The 27,248-nt window shown below is 42.5% G+C and overlaps 2 protein-coding genes and 1 long non-coding RNA gene across 8 annotated transcripts; all 3 read left to right on the top strand.

Annotated features, from left to right (window-relative positions):
- Positions 1–3,714: 3,714 nt before the first annotated feature.
- On the top strand, positions 3,715–10,215 carry LOC141813208 (protein TIME FOR COFFEE-like). Of its 4 annotated transcripts, none has more exons than XM_074701133.1 (14): positions 3,715–4,076; positions 4,170–4,565; positions 4,677–4,840; positions 4,930–5,224; positions 5,334–5,727; positions 5,809–5,854; positions 5,939–6,028; positions 6,108–6,357; positions 6,468–6,528; positions 6,607–6,682; positions 6,777–7,181; positions 7,270–7,846; positions 7,937–9,658; positions 9,739–10,215. In XM_074701133.1, coding segments are annotated over exons 1-14 (4,602 nt in total). In that variant the 5' UTR covers positions 3,715–3,952; the 3' UTR covers positions 9,741–10,215. The 4 variants fall into 4 exon arrangements, with proteins under 4 accessions (XP_074557234.1, XP_074557233.1, XP_074557232.1 ...); XM_074701132.1 differs by having other exon boundaries at positions 6,462–6,528; XM_074701131.1 differs by having other exon boundaries at positions 7,270–9,658.
- A 3,022-nt stretch (positions 10,216–13,237) lies between these two features.
- Positions 13,238–16,881, top strand: LOC141813995 (uncharacterized). 2 transcript variants are annotated; one of them, XR_012600420.1, is made up of 3 exons: positions 13,238–13,332; positions 13,422–13,533; positions 15,624–16,881. It is a non-coding gene; the product is annotated as an uncharacterized LOC141813995 (long non-coding RNA). The 2 variants fall into 2 exon arrangements; XR_012600419.1 differs by having other exon boundaries at positions 13,238–13,348.
- Positions 16,882–19,091: 2,210 nt separating this feature from the next.
- On the top strand, positions 19,092–25,499 carry LOC141813200 (protein TIME FOR COFFEE-like). Of its 2 annotated transcripts, XM_074701116.1 has the most exons (15): positions 19,092–19,500; positions 19,587–19,970; positions 20,073–20,242; positions 20,344–20,638; positions 20,718–21,108; positions 21,181–21,226; positions 21,306–21,392; positions 21,473–21,716; positions 21,835–21,901; positions 21,977–22,052; positions 22,140–22,547; positions 22,632–23,202; positions 23,291–23,373; positions 23,521–24,982; positions 25,064–25,499. In XM_074701116.1, exons 1-15 carry the CDS (start codon positions 19,374–19,376, stop codon positions 25,105–25,107), a joined length of 4,455 nt encoding a protein of 1,484 aa, XP_074557217.1. In that variant the 5' UTR covers positions 19,092–19,373; the 3' UTR covers positions 25,108–25,499. The 2 variants fall into 2 exon arrangements, with proteins under 2 accessions (XP_074557217.1, XP_074557216.1); XM_074701115.1 differs by having other exon boundaries at positions 23,291–24,982.
- Positions 25,500–27,248: the final 1,749 nt, after the last annotated feature.

Below are 27,248 nucleotides of genomic sequence, written 5' to 3'. Positions count from 1 at the left end.
TTATGGATAAATAGGGAAGAAATCATGGGAAAGTAGAGATCATGACGTATGTCTGCTTGTGCTCTATTGAAACTAACAGAACTCGAATGGTCTGAAGGACTTGGCCTAATTATTTTACAGCTCGACAACTTGACAAGTTAGATAACTTGGCAACTTAGACCAGCTCATCAATTGATAAGTCGAACCAGCTCAATAGCTCGGCTCAACTTGGCAGATCAACTAAGTGTAATCTAGATAATGGTGATAAGATGACTATGCTAGTTTGAGATGGGGACACATAAGAGCATCTTGTTGACCTAGAGCGAGCTAGATACCGATGGTATTAGATTGCCTCTTCGAGCATTTGAGATTGCGTAGACTCCTTTCTTTCTAAAGGTCTTACAACTTCATTAAAGTGATTAGATGATGATCTATGAGTTAAAAATCCTAGAAGTCAATAGCTAAAAGGTGAAGGAGGAGGAGGAGCAAGAAAGAAGGATGTTGCAAGAGCACTTAAGGGTAGAGATGTCGATGTTAGAGCAGAGGTTAATGGAGCGTTAATAATTTCTCATAGGTGACGTGGAGGAGTGATCCACATGAACGCATTCAATGTCTTGAACGCGTTTATGTGGCGGGGAGTGGGTCCCACATGCATTTTATTTTTATTTTTTTAGGGTTATAACGAGCTACCGTTGCAGATGCTTTTAGAGTAGTTGTTTTATTCATTAATATTAATATTAGGAGACGGATGGCAATAAACCTAGCTACGTAGTGATTTGATATGACAACTTACTTTGTGACAACTAAATCAACGATCAAATTAATATTTTATTAAAAACTAAGCAATGGAGGTTAATTATTAACCTAGAATCTATATATATATATATAATGTTACATTAGAAAAAAAAGAGTTAAAAATTATGCATTAGCAAAAATTAGATTCTTCGTCTCTAAGTTTTCTCTTTTTAAATTACTCCTCGAGCAATCATATACAAACAAATTAAAGGTCCTTAACATTACAACCTTTTATTCAATTTAGCGAGTTGAATATTAATTTTTATGACTAACTTAATGTAATTAAATTAATACTATTTCGAATAAATAAGTTTCAAAATGTTATATTAGTCAAACAAGGTCATTATTTAAAATAGTTATACATAATTAAGTTAATTACAATGAACTTTAAAATAAATATTTTAATTGGATACCTTGAGTTTAGAAAATTAAATCAAATCTAATATATTGCGTTTTATGTGTGCGCGTAGCATCCGCGAGACTGCGACAGAGTTTCCGGGTGCTCAAAATAGGAACAGTATCATGTTATTATTATTATTTATTTTTTATTTATGATTAAGTCATTTAAAATTTTCCTTTAACATTTAGAAATGGATTATAGTATTAAGCACAAAAAAATTAAATACTAAAAAAAAAGATACCCACGGGATGTGTTGGATTGTTATCTTGCACACACCGTAAGTAATTAAATTTTTTTATTTAATATTATAATTCAATAAACTGTAAAAGTAAAATCTTAAATTATTTAATTATAAATAAATAATAATAGTATGATACAAGTGTCTAAAATCTTCTATCGCGGATGTTACGTGCAAAGATAGGCGCACAACATATATCAGGACTCCAGGACTCTATATATAATAACTTCTTATTTAGGCCAATTGGGATTATTTAAAGATAATTGTTTTCTAAATTTGATTTAATCGGTCGCTTTATTAGCCTTTTCTCCGCTAATAAAAGATTAATTTGGTTGATTAATATAATTAAATATTTCAAAATATATAAAATATTTAATTGATTTAGTCAAAATTTGATTAATATATTTAAAGATAATTGTCTTCTAAATTTGATTTAATCGGTCGCTTTATTAGCCTTTTCTCCGCTAATAAAAGATTAATTAAGTTGATTAATACAATTAAATATTTCAACATGTATAAAATATTTAATTGATTTAGTCAAAAAAAAAAAAATTATGATACCATAAATTGGTCTATCCAATCAAAGGCGGAGATTCAATTTACATACTTGGAGGGTTATATTAGAAATTGTGACTCCCATTATTAGCAAATAGTGATGTGGGCCCTCCTCTGAAACGGAATTTTGATACTTTAAAAGGCAAAACTACAAAAGCTTAGTTATGGTGTGTTTTTTTTAATATAAATTCTACTATTCCTTATTTAAATATCATTAATTAGTATCATAGAAAATATATACATGCCTTCAAATATTTTTTTTTTTACGGGCCCTCTATAATTGATACATCATGCAAATTAGCATCATCTTCTTCGCTCGATTTCTATATGAAATTATAAATTATATCTAAATTTGTATTTAATTAAATAAAAAATGATTATTTATGAATTTTTAGAACATTTATATTTTAAACTTTGCCCCCAAGTCAAGTTTTAAGGGCAATTTATCAAAATATACTAAAAGTTTCTAAATTTATAAAAATTACCTATGTTTTTCATAAACCCACCCTTAGGTTTTTTAGTGGATATTAAAATATTATAATAATTTTTAAAAAAAATGATAAATCTGAGTTAGCCCCATTGAGACGCAACGGCCAGTCTAGACACCCAGGATCCTTTTGATTGCGCTCTTCATTTAGAGGAAAATTTCTATAAATACGCCGTAGCTGGGAATCAACCACAGATACCTGAGTGACAATCTGAATGTCTTACCGCGGCATCATGATAGTCTCCGGGACTATAATAATTTTTTAAGTTCATAAGTTGAGTGGATTTACTTAATAATTTTGAAATGCAAAGAAATTAGAATGCGATATATATTTTTAATATAAAATACCCTTTCCTTATAATAAAAAATAAAGGATGTCGTTATCATTTTCCCCCTAAATTCTTTCTTTATTTTTGCTTTCATTCAAATGATATTTTATTACCCATTAAAATATTTTGCGTAGTAATAAAAAAGGGCGTGGATGTGGGTGTGGGGCCTGTGGATGTGGGACCCAGCTGACGCCACTATGAGACACGTATGGACGTCGACGACGACAAAAGGAGGGCAGAAATAGATGTGAGAGAAACCAAACCAGTATCCCTGGTCCCGAAGCATATCTGGAGCACCCTCCACCGTACGATCTATCCATGCCAACGGACTTACCTGCTTCGGAACTCACGGTCACGAGACGCGAGGGCGCCAGCTTGGCCCGATCTCAATCTCCACGTCAGCATAGGAATCCAACGGCAGAAACCTACTCGATGCGGATGAAGCTGCGATATCGACCGTCCGATGCGCTCCGGCGCGCTTTCCACGTGGGCCTCGTGTGCGACGGGGACGGCGCGGGGAGGAGAGGGGCCGGAAAGAGACGGTGCGAAGCTGCGCAAGAGGAAAATTATGCGACCCATCCTGCGACTGGCTGTCGCCGGTCGTGGCGAAGATTTTCGGGGCGGTGCATTTGGAGGAGACGCACACGTGCCGGTGTGTCGTTCGCTTGGATGCGGATTTTACTGATCTGACCGCGCGGATTACGCCACGGTGGCACCTGGGAGGCTGGACCGTCAGATGGACTCGGGAGATCGGGCCGCAGAGGGCGGAGGGTTGAGGTGGCGAGAGGCAATCGTGGCCGTTGGAAGGCGTCTCGGTCGGGCCCGCAAGTGACAAAATTGAGGCAAAGCGAGTGGGGCAGCTGAAGGGGCCGACGGTAGCAAACCATAAGATAGAGGGAGTGGCGAGAAAGGGAAAGAGAGAAAAGGAGAGCAGACGAAGAGATAGGGAGGAGGAGGAGCCAGGACGAAGAGGAGATCTGGCCGGAAAATTCCCTTTTCCCTGTCCTCTTGAAAGGATCCCTCTAGATTGAGGCATCTCTCCGTCGAGGGGCCGCTGGATCTGGAGTTTGTGGGCGGGGGTGGGCTGGGAAGAGAAGATCTGGTCGGGTGGAGGAAGACAGGATGACTGATGAGGAGAGCCTGGTGATCTGATTGGATGACAAGGAGAGATGGAAAGGAATCGTGAAGCGAGGAGAGGCACCATGGCGGCGGCGGCGGCGGCGACAAACGGAGGTGGCGGAGGGTCGTCGAGGAGGAGGCAGCGGAACAGCAGCGGATTTAGAGACTCTCCTGGTTCGATTCCATGATTGGGTCTTCTTCGTTTGTTTTTGTTTTTGTTTTCAGTTTAATTCTAACTTTTTCTTTACTTGGTGGCTTCTTCCGCAGAAGAGGATGGAAGGATGGAGATGCCGGACACGTCAAGGTTGCGGGATCGAGGGGCCAAGAAAGATCGAGATCGGGACAGATCTAGTCGTAGCAGGAGGAGAAGAGGGGAGAGGTTGCTTCATGGAAGCAACAGAGACAGAGATGAAGGCGATGAGAGCTCTGAGGAGAGTATGGACCAGGACGAGGAGGATGAAGATGAGGGCATGCCGGTTCCTGTGCGACTGCCGCCGTCTTCTCCTCCTCTGCCAAATCCTGTGGCTGCTTCTTCACCGCAACAAAATCAGCAGCATAATAACCACCACCAGCAGCCGCCCCGGAAGAGCTTTCCGCCAAAAGCGGTTAAGTGGAAGGCAGACGAGATGATCGGCGTCCCTGTACCAAGAAAAGCTCGTTCAGGTAGGAAACTAAGAGTTGCTTGTGGCGATAAATTTAGAATGCCTCACAAGACAAGGATCTTATCTTTCCCCCTCTTATTTTGCTTATCGTTGTTCGCTCTTGGTTTTCCAGCGTCTACGAAAAGGGCACATGAACCTCCAGTCACAGGAGGCGGCGGCAGTGGAGGCGGTGACCATATCACTCATCAGGCTTCCATATCGCCCTCAAGGCTAAGCCCTATTTCCACCACCCAGCTTTCCCCATCTTCTTCCAACGGTTCCCTTCGAAAAAAGATGGTTTGGCGAATTCTTCTAACTTTTCTTCTTTTCATCTGTTAGCTTTAAATGTTTGGCATGTTTATTTTATTGTTGTTATATGGCATCAGAAGCCGATGACTGGAGCGAAACCCCGGCCCTCAAAGTTCTCCAAATCGGCATCTTGCCAGGATGAGATCGAGATTGAGGTCGCGGAGGTTTTGTTTGGGATGACAAGGCAATTTGACTCTCTTCCAAAGCAGGATGGCCACAAAATTGATTCAAGGGATATAGATGGTGGATCGGGCAATGAAGCTAAATCTAGAGTTTCATCACCTAGCTCACTGTCTCTGTCTCCGGCAGCATATTCAGCTGCACTTCCTTCTTCCAATTTATGTTCTAATCCTGCTTCGCTGACCACAGTTGGTGCGTTTTGTGCTCTCTATGTACCTCCTCCTTTTGTGGTAAAAAGAAAAAGGGTAAAAGGAAAATAAAATATATTTTTCTCTAACTTTTGTTGTTGTTCGCTCTGCAGCTCCAAAGCGAAAGAGGCCAAGGCCCGTGAAATTTGACGAAGAAAGCCCCGCGAGCCTAGTGGTATTGCATAATTACTCGAGTTCATCTGCACCTGTAGCCAAAGTGGAATCCGAGAACCAGATTAAGCCGGAAGTTTCATCGCCAAATTCAGAGAAGAACATTGCAACTCCTGTCAAAAATGGAGGTGCGCCACTTGTCACTTCGGTCTCTCAGACTGGGCTCGTGGATGTGCAGCGGCAGGAGTCAGCGAAGGCTGCGAAGTGTAAGATTCATGATCTGCTTCCGACAGGCAGGTCGAATTCGGGAAACAGGGTGGAAACTACAGAAGAACTTGTTTCTCGTGCAAACGGAGACTCGGATGTCAACCTCTTTGAAACTACCGCTAAGAAGAAGTAAGCTCTGGTTCTTGATGATGTCATTAACTTCTATTGGTAAATCATGTTTAATTCCCGACTCTATTGGCAATGTTACAGTGCGTCCGATAGCCCTAATCAGGAAAAGTTTAAGTTTGACCTTATGGTGAGTGGATGCGCTTCTTTGAACGTCTTTAGAAGATCTCGTCGTTCAGTAATTAATTTGAAGAAACATGCGTGTTTATCGCAGGCTCCTCCTCCTGGAAAGTTATCTCCAGAGAGGGATGACTTTAATGTTTTTGACCGAGATCACAAGCTTCAGGCACCGGATATTGAGATGGTAGGAGGTTTTACTATAAATGACCATGATTCAGTAAAAGTTATTTTGACCTGTTCTAACTCGACGCTACCAATATTAGGCACTGAAAATGAACAAAGATAAAGCAGAGGAAAAGCCCGCAGAGGTGGCAGTGATGAGAGATGAACATCAGACTGCGAAGTTTAGCGAGAAAGATACTGATTTGAAGAAGCAAACAGTCATCACCCAAACCTTGGATCTTCCACATGATTTTGAGAAGCCTAAGAAGGAGGACGTTGGCTTTGACAAAATGGAAACTGCTAAGCAGCAAACTAAAGATCCTAGGCAAGAGCCCAAACAGGAGAAATCTGGTGAGGGACTTTTTTTCTCCAAATAAAGTTGAAATAATTTTCGTTTGATGTTTTGCCACCAGGATATCTGATATGAGATCTTTCTGCTTCCCCCTTTTTGCTAGGATCAGCCTCCTCTCTACATGCCCCTTTGACAGTTGGAAGTTGGCCAGGGGGTTTTCCTCCTTACGGGTAAGCAATTGACTTGTATTCCAGGATTCATTTGAATTTGGTTTTTGCAGTTTTGATTACTCATCTTCTTCACCTCAGATACATGGGTCAAGTTCCACCTTTGCAAGCCAGTGCTCCAATAAATGGAACGGCAGGTTCTTCCAGTTTGGTCCAGGTTTCTCCTCTCGCTCTTCCTTTGCATGTTCATTCACATGCTAAAGCATGCTTAGTAGTAGAGTCTCACTTGCTTTTGATAACTTCTCTTGCAGCCACCTGGTTTTCTCCAAGCTCATCCTTGTCCAAAGCGCTGTTCTACACATTGCTTCATAGCACAGATGATATCCAACTACGAGAAGTTTGCAAAGATGAATAGTTTCTGGACTGCTGCAGCTGGAGCTGCACCATTTTATGGAGCTAAGCCTTGTAATCAAAGTGTGGTTCCACCTTCTGATAGTGCTCTTTCTGGACATCAAATGCAAGGAGCTTTGCTAGGTGCTAATGCAGGCGCATTACAAGACACTAAAGGGACACCAGTAGCAGCTTCGTCATTGCCAGGTAATAGTGCATCACAGGAGAAGATGCCACAAGCTAATAATACGAATATGGAAACTGCCCAGAGAAAGCAAGTCATGCTCCAGCAAATGCCCCAGTCTGGATCAACAAGTAATATGCCGGTAAGGACTCTGTTTGCCCATCTTTGTTTGAAATCTTGTTAAAAGAAATAATTAATTTTTTGTGATTTTATTTTTGCTATCTATTTAGCATGGTCCTGCATTTATATTCCCCATAAACCAGGCACCGTTGCTACAGCCAGCTGCTGCAGCATCTGGTGCTGGTAGACTTGGGGCAGCGAAATCAGCTACTAGCTCTAATGGTGAGATACGGACATCTGCGGCTATTAGTCCTGCAATGGGTAGCGGTGTAACTGGTGGATCAGCAACTCCGGTGAACTTGAGTTTCACTAATATGCTTCCAAATGATGCTCAGTACGTGGCTTTTCTGCAGAACTATGGATACCCTTTTCCTATTCCTGCCCAATTCACAGGGGCTCCATTTAGAGGAACAAGTAATGCCCAAGCAATGCCCTTTTTCTACCCTTCTCACATGCTTCATCCACAACAACTGCGACCACAGCAGCAGCAACAAGCAGGTTCACTGCCTCATGTTCAACAAACCCACCAAAATCCAAGCACTCTGAGTGGGCCCTCACATAAACATTCACAGCAAAGCGTTAATGAGTTTCCAGCCACTAATCAGCGGCAAGATCTCTTGTCCCAGCAAGGTCATCCTAAGGAGTGCAGCAAGGGTGTGGATGAAAGTCTTACCTCTGCCGCTGATGGTACAATGTCTCAATCTCAGAAGAGAATCCTAAGTCAAACAATTTTTGAACCAATTCATCCTCAGAACTTTGCCTGTGTGCCTAATGCAGCTGCTATTCACGCGGCGGGTCATGGTGATAAGCAGCCAATCTATCAGCAAGCACAACATAAGCAGAACATGAAGGCAGAATTGGCACCTCAAGCTTTTACAATACCCTTTGCATCCTATGGTGGGGCTGTAAGTCCACCAACAGGTCTTGACTTCTCCTCCATTGCACAGAACCATGCCATTTTGCAAAGCCTTCCTGAAAGTTCTAGACATGGTTACTACCAGATGGCATCAACTCCGGTTGCTGCCACAGCTCAAGCTACAGAGCAGAGGAAGAATAACCATGTATCAGAAGAGGGGAAAACTATAGTTAGGCAGTCAATGAACACAAATATTAATGATGAAGAGGACAGAAAGGCCGTAGTGGCTAGCAAGGGTACTCAGCACTCCTCCCTTACTTTTGCTAAAGCAGATGTAGATCCTGCTATCACAACTGTTCTTGGTAACGGTACAAATGATTTGTCATCCCGACAAGTAAACCTCATTCAACCTCTCACAAGTAGATCATCTGACCGTGCATGCACTACTCCAGCTAGTACTTCTCTCACACCTACCACCATTTCTACTAATTCCCATCAACAGCAACAGCATACAATTCATTTTCCAAAGCACCAGCAGCAACAGCTGCAGATGCAACACCATCTTGCACCCTCTCGTTCAAAGCCTTCAGGCTCAGGCAGCAGTGTTGCGGTCCACCCTGAGAATCTTTCTGGAGGAGCTACAATTACTATGTTCCCACATGCCCTAACTGGGTTTCCTCAAGCACTTATTCAAGGTGGGGGGAGCTCCATCCATTGGCCTCAGGGCAAATCATCTACTGGAAGAGGTGCAGATTCTGCTGGAGCATCACCTACTCCAGTAGTTAAGAACAACTTCCTCCAACTGCAAGGCAGAGCATCCCAACAATCGCTTCCTTCTCAAGGTCACCAAACTCAGATATCATTTGGCATTAATGGAAATAAACAGGGAGGACAACACCTTCCTGGGGCATGTGGCAGTCCATCTCCATCTTCTGCCACAGTAGCTGTTTTATCACCCTCAAATTCAGTCTCAAGGAGTGCTGGTGGCAGTCCCAGAGCATCCTCAACTGTAAAACCCAGTTCTCAAACCTCTGCTATTTTGCTTCCTCAGCAAACTGCTGTAAAGCAATCCACATCAAGCTCTAGTTCAAAATCAAACATGAGTAACTCTACCATGCCATCCATTCTAGGGCATCATCATCCTCAGAAAATTTCTGCTCCAAGTTCAGTCACTAAACAGCAGCAACAGCCTCAGCAACCAAAACAGCAATCCTCTGAGGCTCAGCTTTTCTTCACTAATCCACATATGCAGCAGGTTCAATGTGCTCAGTCCAATGCTTCTGCTCAATATTATCATAAAAGACCATCTGAACAAACAAGACAAACTCAACAACAGCAACAACACAACTCAGTTCCATCTACTTCCAGTATGCTTTCCCTTTGTGCTCCTTCAGCACTAGCACAGGCTGGCATTCCTGCAACGCCAGATCCAACTAAGGCCATGACAGTGAACTCTCTCGCTGCAGCTAATAATTTGAAGGGTTTGCCGCCAACTAGCTTCCTCAATGCTGCTCAGCTAGCTGTAGCAACTCACTCTGCCTCGGTTTCTCCTCGACCTCCAATGGCTGCTACGTTCTCATATATGTCTCTGCCGCCATATTCTGTGAAGTCTTCGGCTGAGCAGAAACCTACAGCCAGTAAATGTAATGTCCCATTGGATTATTTAAAAAGTTGGAAACTAAATATATATTTGTGTCTCATGTTGTCATTATTTCTTATACAGGAACTGACAATTTGCAAGCCTGCTGGCAGCCGAGAGCAACTTTGGCTGGAAGGACGAATGAAGCTTGGGCATATTGGCTGCATCAAGCGCTCCTTGCATCTGTTCTGAAATCAAACGAGAGGACTTGGCTTTCCCATAGTAATGTCCTCTGCTTTATCTATGGAACTCATGTTTGGAGATTACAAATTGAAGGGCACTGAAATCTATGGGAGAAGTGGAGGGGAAAATGGCGCTGATTCATAACCTTTGAGCATTTTGACAGTGTATTAAAGAGAGCACAGAACAGTTTAGGGAAGACAATGACTGTACAAAAGATGTCCTCTTACGTTTGATGCGGCCAAATGCTAACCACCATTATCAACTGTTTCTTTTGTTTTATTTTAGCACATCAACAGGACTGAGATAATTAAATTAATATCACATTACTTGTAGTTCCTCATCTTTTACATATGAATATCTGTTCTTTGTGCTGGAACACTTTTTGATCCATTATGAAAATTTTTGATATACTTCATTTATGTATTGTGTAAGCTTCATCTTTTGTGTCCTGTTGGTTAAAAATCCTTGAAGCATAGATGTTATTTTACTTGAGAAAAGGTGAATCCTTGTCATTCTTCTAGCTTCTCATTTCTAATTGGTGCTACCTAATTGTGAATTGTGTTTTGATATCTGGTGTGTACATTTTATTTCTATATGTTCGTAGCCTTGAATCTTTAGCAATAGTGGGAAAAAAAAGAGTAGTTTGCTGATGTTAGAGGATTCTTCATTGTAATTGGATGCTTTGGTCTTTCACTCTTGCTAATCGTCTAATTTCATCAAATTTCTGTCTCTTTGTTATATCATGTGTCAAGCTTACTTTGAAAATCTTGATCTACTTAATGAAACTAATTTTGTTGTTGAAGTGTGGCAGGAAGGTCCTGGAGTTTAGCTTTCACATGAATATGCCATCCAAACATTTCTGCTCTAAAGTCCTTGCTGGCACTAGTGTTTGTTCATCAAATATTAAATTTGTTTTCATGCTGCGTTAAATCTGGTGGGTAACAATGTCCTTACAGACATGAAGTGGTTAAGAAATAGCCAGAGGAGCCTCTTCATTATGAAATAAAACTGCATATCTTCAATTCTCAGAGGCATTGTTCAAGTGGGGGGTCACATGAACTTGATGGCTAGTTTCCTACTCCATTATTGCTTTACTTCACAATTTCTTTAGTGCTATGGTGGCCCATGGTTTCATTATAGCTCAGCATTTCTTTATCAATTTTATCTGGGGTACATATATATATTTTTTCCTCTGATGGCTATAAAGTAATCTTTGCAGGAAGAGTGTCTATGGATGGTCAAGCATGGATGGCGCTATTGATTGGTGTGGACCAGATGACTTGTCTCGGTTGGTGCCACCAAAAAAGATTAAACAGATTGCAAAGGTGAGCTCTAAAGCTGGTTGTCCTAGACAAACCTAATGCCATTCTTTTCACTTTTTCCCCCCCCAAAGAAACGTCAACCAAACATCTTGGATCCCATCAGTCCACTCATTTATTGCACTGCTCTGCTCCAAAGACATCCCATATGCACTTCTGGAGAGGGCAACCATTGTGTATTACGTGCTAACGAAAAGTTTAATCAGCATCGAGTACTGCAGGTAGGGCTGCCTACAAGTGGCTCAAAGAGTGAGAGTGCTGCCCTTGTCCTCATTCTTATTGTGAATCTAAGAAACAGTGTTATACATGTATTAATTTAAGAAGTATTATTAATTCTTTTTTTTATTCCCATACAGATTACTTGGTCGGTTGGCATTTTCTAGTGAGACTGATTCAAAGGTCTGGTAAGAATTCATTTCCGCATTTCATTTTAATATATTTTTTTGAGATGAAAATCATTGACCTGCTGTTCTGACCAAATAATTAATAAGTTTGGTATGTTGACTTTTGGACCACTTTATTGATTCCGTAATCCATCTGCTTAATCCAGTTAAATGGTGTGTTTTAATCCATCCTTTTCTGATCTATGGCAAGAAAAGCACATCATGACAGAAAAGTCATTTAAAAGAGCGAATAAAGTAGCAGTTTTTTAATATCTTGTGGGAAAAAAACAACTGCTACTTGATGAATCTAGATTTTAAGAACTAGTATTTATGCAGAAATTGTAGCACAGCACGTCTGCTTGACCAAGATGCTTGCTTAATGAGAAAGGCAGCGCAAGTGGCGGGGCCATGGGGCCATTTTCAACCCTCATCCATCTGGGGCATTTCTACAAACAGCTCCATCCTTATCCTTGACTTACCAACCTTGCACACTTCTGCATAGCAAATGGGATGTTCGTGCCCCCCTCGCCAAGAGACCAACATCTCATCCTTCCCTCAACGACAAGATCCAGATAGCTAGGAAAGTTGAGGAGGTTGTCTACTCTACACTGATCCAGCAAGCCACCGCTCTGCGGCAATGCACTTACATGCGAACTCAACTCTTCCACTACCGGATTGATCTTCCCAGATGTGTGTCGGCGTTGGATGATGCTTTTTCCATCAAGAAACAAGGTGAGTGAATTGCTTCTGCCACTCAATGCTCTGCTCTGGCCTGTTCAGCTCTTCACAATATATATAGTGCTCATACTGTGACAATGACATTTGATGCTTACTAAAACCTGCACCATGCCATGCCGCCTCAGCTATATCCACTCAGGTCCACTCATGAAGGAGATAATAGAGGAAAATAAATCAAAAGTGGACCATAGGTAATGAATGGATTCTAACAACTCACTTTAAAAAATGGTAGATTTTTTTTTTCATTACAAATATCATGATGCTGGCAGGGACCAAAGCTGAGATTTTTTTCTTGAAAGAAAAGATTGATGTCCACCTATGGATGTTTGTGCTGAAAGCTATGTGGACTCTGCCCACCCACCCACTTTCTGCCACCCACCCACTCTTTCAGATATCCAAGAGAGAGAGAGAGAGAGAGAGAGTCACAACCGGCTGCGCCACCCACCCACTCTATCAGATATCCAAGATCCCTGCTGTGGGGCTGCTTTCCAATTCAATCTTCAATTATTAGAATTTATTGTCCGGTTTCCGTGTCAAGATCATTCACTGACATGGACGTCACCAGCCACTGTGAACGTGAGATTCCAACTAGATCATTATCCGTGCAATAATTATGGTAAATTATTCAAGTCTTTGGAGGTGGGACCGTTCGCCTCGTGGTGGGGGTGGGGTGGCGGACCCCAGGCGTCGCTGCGTTTCTTGGAGTTTGCTCCTTGTGGCTTTGGCTCTTTCTTTCTTTTCCATGCAGCCAACAGATTTCTCCGGGCTTGCGTGGGGGCCTCGCGTCTTAATCTCGGCGTTGTGGGCAACGGATCAAGGTTGTCTTTGATTTCATTATCAATAACTGTGCGAGGTGGATTAGAATTTATTCTGCTGCTTTGTCGCCAGATAAAAAAAGGATTCTGACGTGCTGCAGGGTGATCTATAAGTAGTACGGTTAAGAGCTGCAGGTATCTACTACATACTGATGCTCTTCTTGTCTACTCAATTTTATTATTGGACTGCTTCTTTCTGTCATTGATGATGTCTCAGCAGCAGCAGCAGCAGCGGCAGCAGTAGTGTTCTGATGCAGTGATTCTTCATCACATTCTTGGCTACATTTAGAGTTCATTAAACTTTCTCTCTCTCTGTCTTCCCTTTTCAGATTTATTTGCCTGCTCGTTGTCTCAAATTCAAAGGTGGTTTTGAAATCAAACACAGGACTTGGATCAGGAAGTCTGTTGAGGGAACAGGGGTGTGCAAGGGAAGATGAACAAGTAAGATCTGAACTTTTATTGGCCATTATTTTCTTTGTTGCCAATCTTGTCAACTAATGAGTATCATAACTCTGTTTTGGTTCTATAATTTTAGTGATTTAAATTCTTAAGACCTATAATTCAGGGTCCAAACTTGTCACTAACTTTTTATTATCCCTTCTTCAATCTCCCTCCCTTGCATGATATGCATGGAAATTGCTGTAATCCTTTGTTTGTTGATTCCTTTATTATTGTTGCTTGATGCCTTGCGATTTTGTAAAGAAGGAAATCAAGCATATTCTCCTACCTGATATTCGCCGATCTCTTCTTGCTTTGCCTCTGATTCTTTTTGATTCTTCATGATAATATTCAACAAAAAGATGGCATCAGTTGCCATTACATTCCTTTTATCTGGAAGTACATCCTCCAGAACTTGGACTGCAGCCTCAGCTACTCAGTATTCCTCCGCTCAATCCTTTGTGCCACAACCTCTCAGCCACATTGTAGGTTATCGCAGATTCTGCCCACTAAGCTCATTGATTGCACAGTGAGCTTGATGGAAGTCAGTTTGTCCATGCTGCACCCGCTGCAGTCCACAGCCCACAGTCTGCAACAGTGCTCTTCGCCTTTCATATGCTGACCAGATCATAGTCAACTACATACTTTTGACAATCCTTAGGGGCGAAGATTAGGCAAGGTAGGACACATTCGCTATCATGGTTTTAGAAATTGTAAGGGCATTCTTGTAGTTCAAAATGCTGACCCCTATCAAATTTTTAAGAGAGCAAAGCTATACCACTATTAGTTTTCTTTTCACCCACCAACTGCTACACCAACATAGTGGTTCTATGCAACTTTGGTGTACAATACCATTGTTAACTAATCTATCATTACTCTTCTAGGCATTAAGAAGCGTCCAATCAACATCAACTTTGTATTTCTTGCTCCTCTCAAATTGGAACCCATTTGTGATCAGTTGCATTACATGATACTTTGGTAGTCATCCTGCAGTCCAGTGTGTAAAAGGAATACTCTTATCCCATATGCTTCAATCCCCAATTTACCTGTTTCTCAATTCTCCATAACAATGGTTTAAATTAGTATCTACCAATTTACCTCCTTCCTCTTATTGTACAACTTGCCAATGAGGATTAGGTCTCCATTAAAAGAGGCCTTACCTCATTGGCTGTTTGATCCCATGAGCAGACCCCGACTCTTTCATAGACTAAGCTATAGGATTATGAAGTGGCCTTATACGATTTACACCTCTACTTGGTGCTGCATCACTCTGTTAGTATACTCTGTTTACACTCTTTCATAGACTAAGCTATAGTATTATGAAATAGCCTTATACTGACATCTTTTTCCTTGCTGTTATGGTCATCTATTTATCTCGTTGCGTAATGGTCTTTTTAGTTACTTTCTGTGCTTTAAGAGTGTCATAATTTATTTCAATGATTATAACTTTTCTTCATATAGAAGCTACCCGTCGACCTTATTTATTTTGGGCCTTAACCTACATTCTTACGTTTCACAGAATGCTTAACCTAAAGTCACTAGGTCGATTGGTTAATCTCGATAGGTGAAAAGAATGCCCTGCATTTCTTTTACATGCTTTCTGGTAAAGTTCAAATGACTTAACTAGCTTGATAGCTTATGCTTTGGCTAACTGACAATTTTTTTCCTTCCATTGGTTGTTCTTTGGACTTGTGACTATGCAATTTTATATGTAAAATACAAATGCACTTCGCTATGTACTTAAAGAGTGAAGATGCAACAATGTATAGCAACAAGTTCAAAACAATATTGCACTAGTTAATATTCCATTTCCTTAGATCCTGATCTTGGATATCTAGAGAACATAATTGTTGATTTCATAGTAAATGAGTAACCCAAATTCTTGGTGACTAAACGAGCAAGTAAACAGATCAAATGTGTAGCTAGTTATATTAAGGACACCTATAATAAGCTCATGTTCACTGTTTATGTTCATCATGTATGGTTGGAAAGGAATGGCAGAGTATTTTAGAAGATTAATGTATCAAATTCTACAGTTGCTTCTTCATAGTCTTCTCGAGTACGATACAAAACCGGTTTGTGAACAATTGCAGGTTGATTCGGACATGGATCGATAAAACTGATGCCCATTGTTCCCGTCAAGAACCTCTTCTGGGCGCACACGACACTTCCTCAGGGGCACTGTGCGGGAAAATGGCTGAGACTGGCTGACGATCGCCGAAGACCTGCAACCACAGATACCGTGAGATGGACGGCCGGCGGGGCCGGCGAGACCACTCCGATGCTTAAGTCAGTGACGGCAAGAGAGAAAACGAGAGTGGAGAAAAGTGAGAAACTGTGAGCGCATACCTGGTCCCTTCACAGGGGCTCGCCTTATATAAGGGCGAGTCGGTCCGTACCACGGACGAAGCAAGGTGGACATTACCTTGAGGGTACCCTCCGTACCTGGGAGGAGTGCTGTCTTTAATGAGGAGGTACACTGTGGACCGTGTCGTACGTTGAGACGGCGCGTGGCCCTGCCTGGCGGCGTGCCTGTCAGAGGGAGTGGTCCGTAGGACAAGAAAAGAGAATGGTCAGTGACAGACGGTACGACTCGGTCCCGACCCCCTGGGTCGAGTCGGGCATGCTGCTTTAGTCGGGCTATATGGGAGTCGGCTTGGTGGGGCTATCCGCGACATAGGCTAGAGCGTTCCGACTTCTCCGGATGAGTTGGACATGCCACCCACTCGGATTATCTGGGAGTCGGCTCGGCAGGGTCCTTCGTGTCCTCGGCGGATGCACCGGGCTATCGGGCTGGGATGTAGACCTCTCGGGCGGTTACCCGAGGACCTGGATCCGGGCCCCAGTGCTTCGATCGACTGCTCCCGGATGACTGACTCGACTCGGCCGTGTCTCTCGGTCGGATCCGGGCCCGTATCCTTACGACCGTAACACCCATCATGCTCATGTTCAACTAACTGGTATGAGGTTTATCTTGAATGATACATACAGAGAGTGCTCATTGTTTCCTTACATTGTTTGCAAAGGAATATAACACTTGCATTGTTTACAAAACAAGAGATGCTTTTCTACTCAGTCTTCTGTTTTGTTAGCTGAAGTTGATTCATCATTTCCTTTTTTCATGAAACAGAGTCTCTACCTAGCTCAGAAAGAGTACAATCATAGTAAAATTGACATTTTACAGTAGGGCAAAAGTTAAACTAGACACAAAAAGAAGCACTAGTTTTACTCACTCCATCAACCAATAAACATCTATTGTAATGCAATTTTAAATTGCCATGCCAACTGCCATATCTACTTAAAATATTACAGAATTGACTTGATTTGTCAGAACCGTATGTGTGCTTCAAATTTAATATTATCTCTTCAAGGGTTGCTAGCAGTGTGGTGGTTATATTTAATTCATTGTCTCCCAAGAGAAATCAACAAGTGGAAGGAAAGGTACGAATTCTAATATAGCTTAATTATGTGCAAGGAATGGGATTGATTTTTCTTGTTACAGATGTGAGAAAATAAATTAAAGTTGAAGAACAAGTGATAAAGAAGAGCATTAATTAATGCTTTGCTCACTTTTTGTTTTTTTTATACTGAGGGAATTGAATGAATCACACAATAATGGCACCAGGAAACACCATATATATAAATATTATATGAAATTGCTGATGCAAGTTTGACTGTGGTTAATTACATGAAGCAATTAAATTAATATCCGGATTAAAAAACTACTGAGGTCAATTGGGGATATTATTGTCATTATATTTTAGTCGAAATATTTGATCAAATAAATGCAATTTTTGTTATTATCTCATGTTTCAGAGAGAAATTTAAAATTCTAAGAATATATATGTAATATGCAAAATATACATTTGTATAGTCGTTTTATATATATTTAAATAAAAAATACAAGAAATTAGATTTTATTAAAACTTTAGATAAATTTGTGAATTGATTGTTATGAGGTTGGTTTATGAATATTAAGGACTGAATTTATTAGTATCAAAATTTTATTTATTCTACTAGTTAATCAAATAGGCCTTATAAATGATTGGGTGGGCCAGAAACATGTGGCAGTAAGTAGGAGGGTAAATTTTTTTTTCTTTTGTTCAATTTGTCCCCAAGTGCAATGATTCCTTATTCATTAGGTAAATTATCTTGTATGAGAATGAACCCTGATTATATCGTGTAGGGGAGGATAGTCTTCGGGACATAGTTGAGTTGGTTGTGACAGAGTAGAATTCTTAAAATGGATAAGGATCGAATCTTGATGAAGTCTTATTTTATTATGGTTAACTGTAACTTCTCGATTTATCTCTTCACAGATGATTATAAAATCAATTATATAAAATCGCTAGATGATGAATTACACAAATGGAGTTTGCCACTTGAGGTCTTAAATATTATTGGATTTCTGATCTCTTCTGCAAAAAAGGTGGATCCGCCACCTTAGCGGCCCCACACGGTCGGCCCCACGACCATCTGCAGAAAGTGCAGTTGGTTACGATGCAGTATTGCCTGGCTTCGTCAGGATTCGAATCCTTGTCCTCTTCTGTAAATCTGCTGCGTCGGAACCAAATCACCTATGCCCCGGGAGCTGAATTTCAAATTGATCGTGTGGGACGTCTTGAGTACACGTATCATCTCTTGTTAAATAGAGATACTTCGTTTTAAACCCAGCTTTATGTATTCACGTGGGTCCCTCTTTGAAATGTAATTTTGCCTTTTTAAGTAGGTATGGGAATTTATATATGGAGTCACGGATCTTACTTAATTTATTTTTAATTAATTAAGACTATTAAATATCAAATGGGTTTTTTTAGTGCATTAATCATACGCGCAATATTATAAATGTTTGCCTCATCTCGAAGGATTTGGTAGCAAATGAAATAATAAACTATTCAATTTTTTTTTAAATTTTTGGTTCCTTAAAATAATATTTTTCCTCGCTATCAAAACAATATTTTATTACTTAATAAAAATATTGACCTAATAATAATAAATGGGAGTGTTCGGCTGTGTGGACTGGTGGAATGTGGGACCAGGCGATCCCACTAATAGACACGTGGACACGTTGACGACGACAGAAGTTGGGCCGAGACGGTAGTTGTTCGTTCCGAAGCATCTCCAGAGCAATATCGACCGTACGATGCGTCCGCAGCGAGTGACTCTGTCTGCCTCGGAAGTCCCGGAGCACGCGCTCCCGACTGCCACGTCGGAAGCCGGATCCAACCGCACAAACTGCGCGACACGTGGGTCGCGTGGGCGACGGGGACGGGGCGAGCAGCGGAGCGTAGCGTCGCAGGGAAGGAACTATGCGACTGGCCGTGCGGCTTGACACGTGGCGGGCGGGCGGCCTTTCGCGGTGGCGAATTTTATCGATCTGACTGCGTGCGGAAGCGCCACGGTGGCACCGCCGAGTCGGGGCCGTCGGATGGGATGGTGGGCCCGGAGGGATGAGCGCGGAGGGATGAGGGAGCGGGAGGCGATCGTGGCCGTCGGAAGGCGCCTCGGTCGGGCTCAGCAAGTGACAAAAGGGAGGCGAAGCGGATGGGGGGCAGCTGGAGGAGGCGACGGTAGCAGACCATAAGATAGAGGGAGTGGCGAGGAAGGAGAAGAGGAAGGAGAAGAGATAGGGTGGAGAGAAGAAGAGATCTGCCCGGAATATTTCCTTTATTTTTCTGAGTTCGTGTGAGGATTCCGGCCACCTCGGAGCTGAAGGGAGCCTGGATCTGGAGCCTTTTGGGCGGGAAAGAAGTAGAACGGCGGCTGGAGTGCGGAGAGAACTGGCCGGGTGGAGTATAGGAGGATGGGGATGACCTGGTGATCTGATTGGATGACAACGACAGATGGAGAGGCATCGTGAAGCGAGGAAAGGGACCATGGCGGCGCCGGCGACAAACGGAAGTGGCGGAGGGTCGTCGAGGAGGAGGCAGAGGAGCAGCAGCAGCAGCAGCAGCTTCAGAGTCTCGCCTGGTTCGGTTTTCAATATGTATTTTTTTTTCTCTCCTTATTTTTTTCTTTTGGTTTCCTTGGATTCTAACTTTTCCTTTGATGGGCAGAAGAGGATGGGAGGATGGAGATTCCTGAGACATCTACGAGGCTGCGGGATCGAGGGGCCAAGAAAGATCGAGATCGGGACAGATCCAGCCGGAGCAGGGGGAGAAGAGGGGAGAGGTTGTTTCATGGAAGCAATAGAGATGAAGGCGATGAGAGCTCTGAGGAGAGTATGGAACAGGATGACGAGGATGAAGATGAAGAATACGTGTCGGTTCCTGCGCGGTTGCCGCCGTCTTCTCCTCCTATGCCAAATCCTGCGGCGGCTTCCTCGCCGCAACAAAACCTCCAGCACCAACAGCTGCCCCGGAAGAGCTTTCTGCCAAAGGCGGTGAAGTGGAAGGCAGACGAGATGATCGGCGTTCCGGTACCAAGGAAAGCTCGTTCAGGTAGGGAACGGAGAGTTGCATGTGGCGATAAATTTAGAAAGTCTCAGGAAAAAATTTCTACTTTCCCCCTTCTCTAATCGTTGTTTTCTCCTCGTTTTCCAGCATCTACGAAAAGGGCGCATGAACCTCCAGTTACAGGAGGAGGTGCAGCTGGCGCTGGCGGTAGTGAGCATATCGCTCGCCAGGCTTCCGCATCGCCTTCTAGGCTAAGTCCTGCTTCCACCACCCAACTTTCTCCATCTTCTTCCAACGGTTCCCTTCGGAAAAAGATGGTTGGTTGAATTCTGATAATTTCTCTTTCATCTGTTCTTAGGTAGCTTCAAATGATTTACATTTTTTTCCTTATGTTTTGTTGTTGTAAACATGGCATCAGAAGCCGATGAACGGAGCGAAACACTGGCCAAAGTTCTCCAAATCGACATCCTTGTGCCAAGATGAAATCGAGATTGAGGTCGCGGAGGTTTTGTTTGGGATGACAAGGCAATTCGACGCTCTTGCAAAGCAAGATGGCAACAAAATGGATTCAAGGGATATAGATGGTGTATCGGGCACTGAAGCTAAATCGAGAGTTTCATCACCTAGCTCCCTGTCTCCGTCTCCGGCAGCATATGCATCTGCACTTCCTTCGTCCATTTCATGTTTTAATTCAGCGTCGTTGCCCACGATTGGTGGGTTTTGTCATCCAAATTTTCTTCCACCCTTGATTTTCCAACGAAACTTTCTTCTCTAATTGTCGTTCCCTCTCAGCTCCCAAGCAGAAAAGACCAAGACCCGTGAAGTTTGGAGAAGAAAGCCCCACGAGTCCAGTGGTTTTACATAATATCTCGAGTTTATCTGCACCTGCTCCCAAAGTGGAATCTGAGAATCCGGAAGGTTTATCGCCAAGATCAGGAAGCAACACTGCAACTCCTACTGTGAAAACTGGAGGTGAGCCTGTTGATATTTCGGTCTCTCAGGATGGGCTCGCCGACGGGCAACAGCAGGAATCGGCAAAGGCTGAGAATAGCAAGATTCAAGATCCGCTTCCCTCGACAGGAGGGTCCAATAAGGGAGATAGGGTGGAAAATAGGGAAGAACTCGTTCTATCAGCAAGAGTAGACGTGGACGTCAGCCTGTGTGAAACTACCGCTAAAACGATGTAAGTTCTGGAGGTTGTTAAAGTTTACTAGTAAATTCATGATTAATTCTCAAACCATTGACAATGTTACAGCACGCCCCAGAGAATCAAGGAGGAAAAGTTTAAGTTCGATCTCATGGTGAGTCAGCGTTGCTTGAAGGTCTTTACAAGATTTCGTCATGGACAATTTATTTGAAAAAGATGTGTTTTTATTGCAGGTTCTTCCTGGAAAGTTATCTCCAGAGGGGAATGACTTTAATGTCCTTGACACGGATCAGAAGCTACAGAGCCCGGATATTGAGATGGTAGGAGGTTTTACCAAAAAATAACCACAAGCTGGTAAAAATTATTTTGACTTGTTCCAATTCACTGCTACCATTATCAGGCACCTGAATTGAGCAAGGATAAGACAGAGGAAAAGCCTGCAGAGGTTGCAGTGATGAAAGATGAGCATCAGATTGAGAAGTCAGGCGAGAAAGATACTGGTTTGAAGAAGCAAGCAGTCAGCAGGCAAACCCCGGAGCTTCAACTTGACCTGGAGAAGCCTAAGAAAGAGGATGTTGGATTTTATCAAACTTCTAAGCAGAAATCTAAAGATCCTAAAGCAGAGCCTAAACAGGAGAAATCTGGTGAGGATTTTTTTCCCCAACAGTTAAAAATAATTCTTATTTGATCTTTTGCTACTTGGTTATCTCACTTGAGATTTTTTTTTCTTTTCATTTGTTGTTTTTGTTTTTGACCTTTTAGGATCAGCATCCTTGCTCCATATGCCATTGACAGTTGGGCCTTGGCCAGGGGCGTTTCCTCCTTACGGGTAAGCAACTAATCCTGTATTTGGGACTATTTGGATCGGTTTTGAATTTTGATTATTCATCTTTGTCACCCTCAGATACATGGGTCAAGTTCCACCTTTGCAGATCGCTGCTCCAATTAATGGAACTGCAGATTCATCCAGTTCCTTGCAGGTTCTCTCTCTCTCTGCTCGCACATTCACTTTCCAAATAATTCACCGTGGTAGTCTCACACTCTGCTTCCCATAATTTGTATTGCAGCCACCTGCTGCATTTCTACAATCTCATCCCCGTCCGAACCGCTGTGTTACACATTGCTTTATAGCAAAGATGATATCCAACTACCAGAAGTTTGCAAAGATGAATTGTTTCTGGACTGCTGCAGCTGGAGCTGCACCATTCTATGCGCCTAAGCCTTATAACCAGAATGTGGTTCTACCTTTGGACAGTTCTCTTTCTGGAAATCAAATGCAGGGAGGTTTCCTTGGCACGACTGCAGGCACGTTGCAAGACACGAAAGGGGCACCAGTAGCAGCTTCATCATACACAGGTAAAAATGCATCACAGGAGAAGATCTTACAAGCCAATAATACAATCTCAGAAACTGCCCAGAGAAAGCAGCTTGTTCTCCAGCAAATGCCTCAGTCTGGATCTGCGAGTAATATTCCAGTAAGGATTCTCTTTGCCTAGCCTTGTTTGAATCGATAAAAGAAATAATTAATCTGTTGCTGATTGATTTTACCATCTGTTTAGCATGGTCCTGCATTCATATTCCCCATAAACCAACCACAGCTACTACAGCCTGTTGCTGCTGCAGCTGGTGCTGGTAGAGCTGGGGCAGCAAAATCAACTAGTAGCTTTGGTGCTGAGGTGCGGACATCTGTTGCTATCAGTTCATCTGTGGGTAGCAGTGGAGCTGGTGGATCGGCAACTCCGATGAACTTGAGTTTTGCAAATATGTCTACAAATGATGCTCAGTACGTGGCCTTTCTGCAGAACAATGGATATCCATTTCCTATTCCTTCCCAATTTACAGGGGCTCCATTTAGAGGAACGAATAATGCTCAACCAATGCCCTTTTTTTACCCTTCTCATTTGCTTCACCCACAACTACGGCCACATCAACAGCAACAAGCAGAATCATCGCCTCATGTTCAACAAAGCAACCAGAATCCAAGCACTTTGAGTGTGTCCACACAGAAGCATTCACAGCAAAGCACTAATGGGTTCCCAGCCACTACTCAGAGGCAAGATCTCCTGCACCAGCAAGCTCGTCCTAAAGAGTGCATCAAGGGCGTGGATGCAAATCTCCACCCAGCAGATGGTACAATTTCCCAATCTCAGAAGAGACTTATGTCAAAGAATTTCCATATTAATTCATTTTAAGTACTTTGCCTGTGTTTCTACTGCAGCTTCTGTTCGAATGGGCAATGCTGGGAGTCATGCCGATAAGCAGCCGATCTATCAACAGGCACAACAGAAGCAGAACATGAAGGTAGAGTTGCTACCTCAAGCTTTTACAGTACCTTTTGCATCGTTTGGTGGCGTTGTAAATGCACCACCAGGTCTTGACTTCTCCATGGCACAAAATCATGCCATTTTGCAAAGCCTTCCTGAAACTTTTAGGCATGGTTACTACCAGATGGCAGCAGCTGTCGCAGCTCAAGCTACTGAACATAAGAAGATCAACCATGTATCAGAAGATGGGAAGGAGTTAATGAACACAAATATAAATGAAGCGGATGGAAAGACTGTAGTGGCTAGCAAGGGTGTTCAGAAATCCTCTCTTTCAGTTGCTAAAGCTGATGCTGAACCTGTGATTACATCTGTTTTGAGCAACAATATCACTGATGTGTCTTCCCGACCAGTTAACCCCATTCAACCTCCAGCAAGTAGATTGTCTGACCATTCTGCAGGCATCATCCCAGCCAGTACTTCTCTCACAGCCACAACCATTGCTGGTAATTCCCATCAACAGCAACATCTAATTCATCTTCCAAAGCACCAGCAGCAACAGCTGCAGATGCAGCACCATCTTGCTTCCTCTCGCTCGAAGCCCTCAAACTCAGGCAACAGTATCGGTGCTCACCATGATAGTCTGCCTGCAGGTTCTACAATCACTAAGTTCCCACATGCTCTAACTGGGTTTCCTCAAGCTCTTATACAAGGTGGAAATCCCATCCATTGGCCTCAGGGCAAGTCGTCTGCTGGAAGAGGTGTAGATCCTGGTGGAGCAGCACCTTCTCCAGTGGTTAAGAACAACTTCCTCCAACTGCAAGGCAGAGCATCCCAACAGTCTCTTCCCTCCCAAGGCCACCAAACTCAGATATCCTTTGGCATTAATGGAAATAAGCAGGGAGGTCAACACCTTTCTGGGGCCTGTGGCAGTCCATCTCCATCTTCTGCCACAGCGTCTGTTGGATCACCCTCGAATTCAATCTCAAAGAGCGCTGGTGGCAGCCCTAGAGCATCTGCACACTTAAAACCTAGCCCTCAAGCTTCTGCAATTTTGCTAACTCAGCAAACAAATGTAAAGCAGTCAACATCAAGCCCCAGCTCAAAGTCAAACATGAGTAACCCAAACATGGCATCCAATCTAGGTCATCATCCTCAGAAACTTCCTGCCCCCAGCTCGACCACTAAACAGCAACAGCCTCAGCAACCAAAACAACAATCTTCTGAGGCTCAGCTCTTCTTTTCTAATCCTAATTTGCAGCAAGTTCAATGTGCTCAATCCAGTTCTTCTGCAGCTCAATATTATCAGAAGAGGCCATATGAACAAACAAGACAAACTCAACAACAGCAGCAACACAACTCAGGTCCATCTTCTTCCGGTATGCTTTCCCTTTGTGCCTCATCAGCACTTACATTGGCTGGTGTTCCGACCGCATCAGATCCAACAAAAGCCATGGCAGCAAACTCTCTTGCTGCAGCTAATAATTTGAAGGGTTTGCCACCAAATAGCTTTCTTAATGCTGCTCAGCTAGCTGTAGCAGCTCAGTCTGCCTCAGCTTCTCCTCGATCTCCAATTTCTACTACGTTCTCATATATGTCTCTGCCACCGTTTTCTGTGAAGCCCACAGCTGAGCAGAAGCCTACAGCTGGTAAATGTCATGTCTCATTGGATTCTTTTATAAGTTGGAAACAAGGAATATGTGTCTTATGTATTATGATTTCTTCTACAGCAACTGACAATTTGCATAGCTGCTGGCAACCTGAGAAGAGGTAATACTATGCTTAAAACAAAGTAAATTGGAAGGATGAATGATGATGCTTGGGCACATTGATTGCATCTGAGCTTCTTGTTGCTTCTGGAAAGGAACAAGAAGAATCAACGTTCGCCCTCTATCCAAATCTATGCACTGGAGAGAAAATTTCAAGGGGATAAAATTTGGAGAAGCAGACGGAACCGGAGTTGATTCATAGCCTTGAGCATTTTGACAAGTGGGTTAGGGAAACAACCCAACAGTTTAGGGAAGACAATGACTGTACAAAGATATTATGATTTTGTATGATGTGGTTAAATGCTAACCACTAGAATCAACTGTTTCTTTTGTTTTATCTTAACTCATTAACAGAACTGAGATAATTAAATTAATATCATCCCTTTGCTTGTAGCTACTCCTTTGCTGGTGATAGCATCCTTGAAGCTCATATGCTATTTTACTAGTGAGAATGCGGGTCCTTATTGCTCTTCTTGCTTTCTCATTCTATTGTATCTTTTTAGTTATGGATTTAGAATCTATATGGGCTTACGTTTTGTAGTATCATGCAATGCCAACTTGTATATGTTCAGGTTACTGATACCGAGATATGTACTAACTTGTTCACGTTGGAGTTTCTTCACTGTAATTGGATGATTTTGATGTTTCTTTCTTGCCAATGGTTCACTTTTTCTCAGTTGAATATGATTGTGGATGTATGTGTCTGCTATGTTAAGATGGTTTTAGATAATTTGCATTGAAAATCTTGTTCATGTACTTTTTTTAACCTCATTTGGTTTTTGTAGTGTCGCAAGGAACCAGATCTGGGAGTTTGCTATCACGAGAATATGCATCAAATGGACTGACGAGCCACGAATATGCCATCAATGGAGGGACCCTTGACGTAAGCTTTCTGTTCATGTTGGCTTTATCTATTTTTAGTATAACAACAATCCAACCTTATCTCACTACGTGTGATCAGTTAAATTTTTTTCTAATCAGATATTAAATTTATTTTCTATACTTATCTGTTATCTGTTATGAGTAACACACAACATGCATATCTTTTTTTAAAATACTCTTAAAAATTTTTAAGTTGTTATTTTACCACCTATAATTGATCTATTGATGAAATAGCTTTCACCCATTATCCTTCTGTTATCTCTCAGGCATAAGGTGATTTCAGTTTGTATTAATTCAAGATTTTTAAACCAGTTTTGAGTTACAAATTCATTATATGGAAAAGTGAAGAACCTAGAAAAGTTTATTGTGATTTAAATTTTGATCGCCAGTTGATTTTGCTAAGCTTGCAACTATCCTGTTCCAACAACAACCAAATTTAGGGCGTAAGCTGAGATTTCTAATATTGTATATGGATCAAAACCTCTTCATATGCCTGATGAAAGTCATAAACCTGGCCTCACATTGCAATGGCATTATTCCAAGTTGCGCTGCTGCAGCAGCTTGATGAACTTTTCAGCACTGTCATTGCTGACATGATTTCCTTGCTGCCTCACTATAATCTTCCTTTCGTTCATGCTCTTTTCATCCGTTGCGGCATTTTCACAAGCAGCTCCTTCGCCATCTTTGACCGAGAAACCTTGCACGCTCCAAAGCAGAGGAAGTTGTCTAGTCTTACAGTCTTCACCAACATTCGAGCAAGGCTCCCACAACTCTGCAGCGACGATGCTCGATGGATTTCCACCAGCCAACTGTGATCAATCAGAGGAAGAATGGCTCAAGCAACGCAACATGGCGCGGCGTGTCTTCTAGACGAGGCGCTACCGGTCCGCGCCGCCTCAGCTTGGTGCCTTACCTGTCTTATATGTGTCCCGCAAGGAACTGCTTTCTCAAAAGATCAACTGGATTCGAGTATGCCACCGCAGATAGACATCGACCAACAGATTGATGGCCACCGATGGATGTGTTTGTGGCAACAGCTGCGGGCGGGCTCTCTTTTGCCATGTGATGGAGACAAAAAGTAATTGAAAGGTTTGCGTGTTTAAAGAAACCATTGACAAACGTTACCGTCATGAGACCATATAAATAAAACATGGAATCCAATGAATGTCAGGTCCCTGTGTTCTGTCTTCGGTGCTTGACTGCTTGTGCCCTTTGGCTCGTCCTCTTATTGTTTTGTTCTATTCTTCTTCTCGTGTGAGAGAGA

This window comes from Curcuma longa, chromosome 20 (assembly GCF_044706935.1).
Source record: "Curcuma longa cultivar G26 ecotype Majalengka, Jawa Barat chromosome 20, ITB_CL_G26_1.1, whole genome shotgun sequence".
NCBI lineage: Eukaryota > Viridiplantae > Streptophyta > Magnoliopsida > Zingiberales > Zingiberaceae > Curcuma > Curcuma longa.
The sequence above is the reverse complement of the archived record's forward strand: the minus strand, read 5'-3'. Positions and strand labels throughout refer to the sequence as shown.

Excerpts from the sequence above, each read along its gene's own strand:
- LOC141813208 (XM_074701130.1), top strand. The coding sequence starts at position 3,953 with ATGGAAAGGAATCGTGAAGCGAGGAGAGGCACCATGGCGGCGGCGGCG. Across the intron at positions 6,358-6,461 it reads GCCCAAACAGGAGAAATCTG|GATCAGCCTCCTCTCTACAT; the intron begins GTGAGGGACTTT and ends CCTTTTTGCTAG. Across the intron at positions 7,182-7,269 it reads GATCAACAAGTAATATGCCG|CATGGTCCTGCATTTATATT; the intron begins GTAAGGACTCTG and ends CTATCTATTTAG.
- LOC141813200 (XM_074701115.1), top strand. The coding sequence starts at position 19,374 with ATGGAGAGGCATCGTGAAGCGAGGAAAGGGACCATGGCGGCGCCGGCG. Across the intron at positions 21,227-21,305 it reads AGTTTAAGTTCGATCTCATG|GTTCTTCCTGGAAAGTTATC; the intron begins GTGAGTCAGCGT and ends TTTTTATTGCAG. Across the intron at positions 22,548-22,631 it reads GATCTGCGAGTAATATTCCA|CATGGTCCTGCATTCATATT; the intron begins GTAAGGATTCTC and ends CCATCTGTTTAG.